The sequence below is a fragment of the Salmo salar genome, chromosome ssa16 (assembly GCF_905237065.1).
Source record: "Salmo salar chromosome ssa16, Ssal_v3.1, whole genome shotgun sequence".
In the NCBI taxonomy this organism is placed as follows: Eukaryota; Metazoa; Chordata; class Actinopteri; order Salmoniformes; family Salmonidae; genus Salmo; species Salmo salar.
Window position 1 is genome coordinate 23,841,961 of NC_059457.1, and position 7,527 is coordinate 23,849,487.

General features: G+C 40.3%; 1 protein-coding gene across 1 annotated transcript in view; it reads right to left on the reverse strand.

Annotated features, from left to right (window-relative positions):
- mapk8ip2 (mitogen-activated protein kinase 8 interacting protein 2) overlaps positions 1-7,031 on the reverse strand; it is a 39,600-nt gene extending 32,569 nt beyond the window's left edge. The window contains exon 1 of the mRNA XM_014148434.2: positions 6,396-7,031. Within this exon, the coding sequence (XP_014003909.2) occupies positions 6,396-6,460 (65 nt within the window). The 5' untranslated portion in view covers positions 6,461-7,031. The remainder of the gene's footprint in view (positions 1-6,395) is intronic.
- Positions 7,032-7,527: the final 496 nt, after the last annotated feature.

A 7,527-nucleotide genomic window follows, 5' to 3' on the forward strand; every position in this document is an offset into this window, starting at 1 on the left:
ACAGGTGTTGCATATCAAGAAGATGATTAAACAGCATGATCATTACACAGGTGCACCTTGTGCTGGGGACAATAAAAGGCCACTCTAAAATGTGCAGTTTTGTCACACAACACAATGCCACAGATGTCTTGAGTTTTGAGGGAGAGTAAAATTGGGATGCTGACTGCAGGAATGTCCACCAGAATGTACATTTCTCTACCATAGGCCACCTTCAACATAATTTTAGAGAATTTGGCAGTAGATCCAACCGGCCTCACAACCACAGACCACGTGTATGGCGTCGTGTGGGTGAGCGGTTTGCTGATGTCAATGTTGTGAACAGAGTGCCCCATGGTGGCAGTGGGGTTATGGTATGGGCAGGCATAAGCTAGGGACAACGAACACAATTGCATTTTATCCATAGCGTTTGAATGTGAAAAAAATACTGTGACGAGATCCTGAGGCCCATTGTGAGTCCTATTTGTTTTTAAGGTCTCTACGACCAACAGATGCATATCTGTATTCCCAGTCATGTGAAATCCATAGATTACTGCCTAATGAATTTATTTTAATTTACTGATTTCCTCAAATGACCTGTAACTCTGTAAAATACTTTAAGTTGTTGAGTTTATATTTTTGTTCAGTATAGAAATATGAGACATAATAATTGTAATCAGATGATACTATTAACATGTACATTTGATTGGTACCAGAATACATAGCAACCAAATCATGCTGTAATTGAAAATTGTACACCCAAGGTAGGCTACTGCCCCTTTAAAAGCTAGAACAGATTTTGTACCTTATGTTGTGATTCTCAAAGCGACACGGGTGGTGTGGTTAGCATGTTACGTTTTTACGATATATCAATTTTGACTTTGTAGCTGTGGTAACTAGTGACAACAGCAAAGTAGCCAAACAGGTTGACCACAATGCCTGTGTTGCGTGCGTGAGCATTGCAAAATAAATGTACACATACATGTTATTGAATCATTGCATCAACACTGCTCGCGCGCGTCAACGAGCATCTGCATAGCCAGGTGCTAAAATAGAACTTGGTTCTATTTGTGACGCATGACGCACTGCAAGTCCCGTCTCTCCCATCGCCTCATTGGTTTTTAGGAGCATATACCCACGTAGATGATTGAAAGATGAACTGAGGTCCACACAGTTGGTTGTGGTAATGCACCTTAAAGTTGGTTGCCAACCACCATATAAAGTCCAAAGAAGAAGAAGAAGCCTGAAGGAGGAGAGATTACTAGAAACGAACTCGGTTTACCCTTTTATCTTTATTTATTTAACCAGGTAGGCAAGTTGAGAACAAGTTCTCATTTACAATTGCGACCTGGCCAAGATAAAGCAAAGCAGTTTGACACATACAACAGAGTTACACATGGAGTAAAACAAACATACAGTCAATAATACAGTAGAAAAACAAGTCTATATACAATGTGAGCAAATGAGGTGAGATAATGGAGGTAAAGGCAAAAAAAGGCCATGGTGGCGAAGTACATACAATATAGCAAGCAAAACACTGGAATGGTAGATTTGCAGTGGAAGAAAGTGCAAAGTAGAAATAGAAATCTGTGGATTAATTGTCGGAGTAGAGGACCTTGTACATTACAGGTAAAATAACGACCCAATGTTTATATCACAGGACAAATTAGCAAGCAACAGCAAGCTAGCTAGCTGAATTGCCATACATGTTTAATGCTTTTCGACCTGTCCCAAATTAATATAGTTTCAGAGTTCGTTTTGATATTTAAACCTGTGTGTCCTGATTGCTTCTGGTGTAGGTGGACAAAAATCAACATCCGCGTGATGGCGCACTCGGACACGCACTCTCGCTCCCGGTCTAGTCAGCATGTTAGACTACACACGCTGAGCATCATTCAGAGGTGATATTGTCACCCATCAGACTAATCTACATTTAATATTGTCTTTACATATACTAAATAATGTGAAATTAGTTTTGATTTAGAATGGGCCATTATTATGCTCCTGTTGGAAGAGGGGCAGGGGAAATAAGTCATGCATGCACTTAAATAGCGAATGGAGGACGCTTGTCCCGCGGTTCATTTTCATGCCAGCCAGGTAGGCAGGCTACTCCGGTTGTAAAGCAAAGCAATGTGCTTAATATTAGGATTGTTGAGAAATACATTTAGCCTATAGAAAGCTGATAGTATCCTCTTTAATAGAGGTCATCAAAACTCTGTTCTCACGCAATTGCATAGCCTATAGTAAATTTTGCGCAACCTGAGCTCATGGCTCTCATGAAGTGTTCGATTAGATTTTTGATTGCATTTGTATTGATGTCAGAGTGATTAGAGGATTACAGGAGCGCAGACTACCAGGCCATTAGTGACAAGTTTGGTAGCCTACTAATGACCATCAGCAACATCAGAGCACAGTTTTGGAGAAGCCTAGTTACCGTGACTAAACGATCACATGGAATTTGACTGCGGTCATGACTCATGAATGCAGATGTGGCAGTAACACGGTCACTGTAACAGCCCAAGGCGGGGCATATGTTGCTAATGGGATTGCATTCTACACTCTCAGCTCCTTCTTCTTCTTCTTCTTCTTCTATCTAGAACCTAAAAGGGTTCTTCGGCTGTCCCCATAGGAGAACCCTTTGAAGAACCCTTTTGGGTTTCAGGTAAAACCCCTTTGGGTTCCAGGTATAACACTTGGAACCAAAAAGGGTTATCCTGTGGGGACAACTGAAGAACCCTTTCGTAAACCTTTTTTCTAAGTGTGTAGCTAGCTCTCAATTCTGGGAGGTGAATTTAGCGCTGCCAGGTCTCTGAGAGGAGTCCAACTCCACTCATGATTCCAGAACTCCACTCAGGAGGAGCAGCCTTGGAATAGAATGAACAATAGAATTAGTCCTGTGTATTCTTCTAAATTCTAATCATCAAAAGGAGGGGGGGGTGGGCTCCTTTCAGCTCCACTCCCACTTTATCTTTCTGTAAGAGATTCCTGGTGATGTAGATGACTAATATGACTCATCCCACTGGGCACAAACTGGTTGAATCAATATGTGTCAGCGTAATTTGTCAACCTTAGGTTACGTGGAATTTTAAAAATACATTGGATTTGAAAAAGTAATGAACAAAAATCATCAACTGTTGTTTTTAGGGTGAAATTTCAACCAAAGGATTCTGTCATCATGGTAACCACATTTCAACAAAATATGTTGAATTTTTACCTATAAAAACAACATCAGATCTTCTATGTTATATCCACAATCAGAAAAAAAACTATAGGATAGGCAGCACCCCCTACTGGTGAATGGATTTACAGCTACCATTTGGCCTTCCATCCAGGGTTTTAACCAAATTTGACAGACTATTACCAATGAGCTATCATGACAATGATTGTTGAGAGCTCTCCACTTAAACTAAATAGATTCACTGTTGCTATTGAAGTCATTCCAAAGGATAGGTTTAACAGATCAAATGAAATGTGACCATAATTTATCACTCATATTATCAACGATGCTATTTCAGCCTATATAGCATTTGCAAAGTAATCAACAGCTATTGTTTCAATTCAACAACAAAAAATAGACAATACAATAGGCCTAAGGTTTCAAGCTCTGGTTGATTTAAAATGTCATGATATTGAATTGTGTTTGGTTGTCAACGCAACCAGCTATCAACATTTGAAGATGAATCTTCTGCTTGGATAGTTCCATCCAAGTAGACTTAGTCTGCATTATTTGTAGTATGTTTACAAATTAATAATTGATATGTTGGATTCAAATCAACCAAAAATCTAAATTAAGGAATAGGTATAAATCAAATCAAACTTTATTTAAAGTTTTATTTTATTTAGTCCTATTCTTTAACATAGATTTTTGGTTGAGATGGAGACCAACATATGATGAATCCAACATATAAGTTATTAGTTTGTAGACAGACTGGGATTAAAGCCAGCCAGTCAGTGGCACAGATCGAACTATCCAAGTAGAAGATAAATCTCCTTCAAAACGTTGATATTTGGTTGCGTTGAAACACAAATCAATATCACTTTTGAAATATAATAAATAGCCTGTAGGAATAAAAAGTGTTGAAAAAAAGAAGGAAGGGAAGTGCTGCTAAGGTACACAATAGTAGATGTTGGTAGACAGAAGGTACACTTTGATAAAAGGTGTAAATTGGTCATCAAAAAGGACCAAGGCACTTTTCATATAATTAATCAAAATGCCTTCATTTGTATGGCATGTTCAATGGAAAGAAAGTTTTAAAACTGATGTGTTTCGGCTGCATGGCCTTCGTCAGGGAGTAAAAAAAAATAAATAGACTATTAACTTGTCGACAAGTTTACAAATTGTATGTTGGATTCACGTCTCCAACAAGTTTAAGAATGGGATTAAGCCAGTGGCTCAGATTGAACTATCCAAGCAGTAGGTATATCTACTTTAAATGTTGATATTTGGTTGTATTGTCAACCAAACACAATTCAATATTACTTGTGTAATACAGTAAAAAGCCTCAAGTTAAGGCTATCTTACAAACTAATCTAACATTCAACCTTAAAATGAGTAACACATCCATGGCCACATTTTGTGGAGATCTCAGAGGACATCAGGACGAGGGTAATGAGAGCACATCAGTCTGGGGAAGGCTATAAAATCATCTCAAAAAGGTTTGAGCTCAGTCCACTGTGAGGCTAATAATTTACAAATTGAGAGCATTTAACATGACAGCAACTCAGCCTAGAAGTGGACTCCCTTCCAAAATATCCCCAAGAGTCACAAGACCAATAATAAATTAGGTAAAAGCCAACCCAAAAATATAATCTAGAGATTTGCAGACCTCCCTTGCTGCATCTCAGGTAACTGTGCATTCTTCAACAATAAGATAAACACAGAATCAAAATTGGAGGGTTGCTAGGAAGAAGCCTCTCCTGTCAAAAAATAACCAAACTGCTCGTCTTAACTGCCAGAGACCATCTGGACAAACTGAAGGTTTCTGGAAGTCCATTCTCTGGAACGATGAGTCCAAAATTGACCTTTTTGGTCACAATCAACAGTGCTATGTGTGGCAAAAACACTGCCTACCACCAAAATAACCTTATCCCAACAGTCAAGCATTGTGGTGGGAATGTCAAGATCTGGGTCTGCTTTTCCTCCTCTGGACTTGGATGACTCCACATCATTAAGGGAACCATGAATTCTGAGGTATACCAGGAGATCCTTGAACAGAACGTCAAGCCATCAGCTGGGACGAAAATGGGTCTTCCTACAAGACAACGAGCCAAAGCATTCAAGGAAATCTACCAAAGAATGGCTCAGGAGAAAGAAGATTTGTGTTTTGGATTGGCCAAGTCAAAGTCCTGACCTACATCCAATCGAGATGCTGTGGCAGGACCTGAAGTGTGCAGTTCATGCCAGACACCCGTCAAACCTCACTTACTTGGCTGAGCTCTGTAAGGACTGGGCAAAAATTCCTCAAAACAGATGTCAGGGACTGATTACTGGCTATAGGAGACGTTTACTCCAAGTTATTGCTGCTAATGGAGGTGCCACAAGCTATTGACTGAAGGTGTTCACATATTTTTGCACACATCAAATCTGAATTTCTGTTAAATAAACCACTTTTGTTAAATAAACAATGAAAATATATGTTTTGTTTCTGTCATTTACTTGGAATGTCTTTATTACGAATTGGGGTTGAGATAAGGATTGTATATGCTTATGTTAATATTTTATAGCAAAATAATGACCAGCCCTGTAGGGTCTACATGTTTTCAAGCAGCACTGTATTTACCCAAAACCATGAGCACAGACGTGAAGTGTTAAACTATCCAATCAACAATAGGTGGATACACGTTTTGTGGCTATTGATGTTAAATGAAAAGTGTAATCTATAGCCTATTGTAACTGAACTCACAGCACCCATTTCGGGCTATATTTGTCTCAACAGGGCGTGGGCCTCATTCCCTCCGCCTCTGAGGTAATTGAATCTGAGCTAGAGAATGCGCCAGCCAGGCGGGCAAACGACATGACCGCCAAAAATCTATAGCTTGTGAACATTCCTCCTCTCTCCCCTTTGCTCTTAAAGGCAGTTATGTGTTGTGTATAGTTCAAGGGTATTTTCTAAACGAACTCACGTCATGCGAGAGACAAAAACAAACAACCAACACAGCATAAGCTACGCGCTGCACTTAGTGATATACCTATATAACGACATAGAGCAGCAGCATCAGCATCCAATAGTACTATGTCTCATGTTGATAATAATACAATGCGGTAATATCAACAAAACTGACAAACATAGTAACTGTTCACCCCATCCTCTCACATCCGCCTGTATCACCTCCTCCCTTCAGTATTGAGCGCTCGATGATGGCCTACCCGCAATGCCCAGCCACCCTTCATTGCTCCGTCTGCGGGTTTGTTGTCTTACCTGCAGCCTGGAGGAGAGAGGGAGTGGAAGGTGGAGAGTGAGAACATCTCATCCCTGTCCGCCATCTTCCTCCAGAAACGACTCGAAATGACTGCAGATAAACACTGAGGGAGCGCAGTCCATTCACAACCGCGGAGCGCGACAGACGGACGCAATACGGACAACGCGGTTTCTCTCGCTCTCCCTCCCTCTATCCTACTTCCACGCTGTTAAAGATGCTCCTGGCCTCGACCTAGCCAAATCAGATACACGTACTCAACATCACCATCAAATCTGACTTGAGCTGCTGTCCACTCTACGGCCCGGAAATGACAGAGAAAAAGAACAACAATGCGGTAATCTCAGAAACAAATCGTATCTGCTCCCGATGCGGCCAGCAAGCCTGTCACACACACACAGCCTGCCTTGCCAAATATCTGCTGCTGTGATGTTGCCTTTGAAACAAAGCAGCGGTGCAGAGAGGGGAGGTATAGGGGGTGATAAGTGGCAGAATTAAGCCTCGTGAAGAGACTGATACGTCTTACCAAGTCACCTAATGTCTTCCTAGCGCCATAAAATACCACCATGAATTAACATGGATGTCAATGGAGCCAAGTTTTTTTTCTACGGCATCAAACTGCCAACGCGTTCACGTGACACAGACACATGACATAGTGTTCACATCCTGTGTCAGTTGAACAGCTTTAAGTCTACATGTGTTACGAGTTAGTGTTAGTTTAAGTGTCTGTTTAGTTTATTATTAAAGATCTCACCATGAATGCCTTACAAACATCTACATGTACATGATTTTGTAAAAAATATTTTAATTGACAGATTAATCCATTTCATTTGTCAATTTAGCTAAAATAGGGATATCACCTCATTATAAAAATTATTAGGCTTGTTGATATCGCAGCCAGCCACCATTACTGTGTAGATTATGCCTATTTCTCACGTCAATATAGACAAGGGCTTCTTTGTTGGAGGTAGCCCAATTCAGAAATAAGAGGTAGCCTAGGTCTCTAGTGGTGAATTCAACTCGGACTTCCGATTTCCGACTTCAGTGCGTTCAAGACAACTGGAAACTCAACCAAAAAAAACGAGCTCAAACTGGGATTTTTTTTTTTTTTTGGAACGGTCATCCAACTCAGAA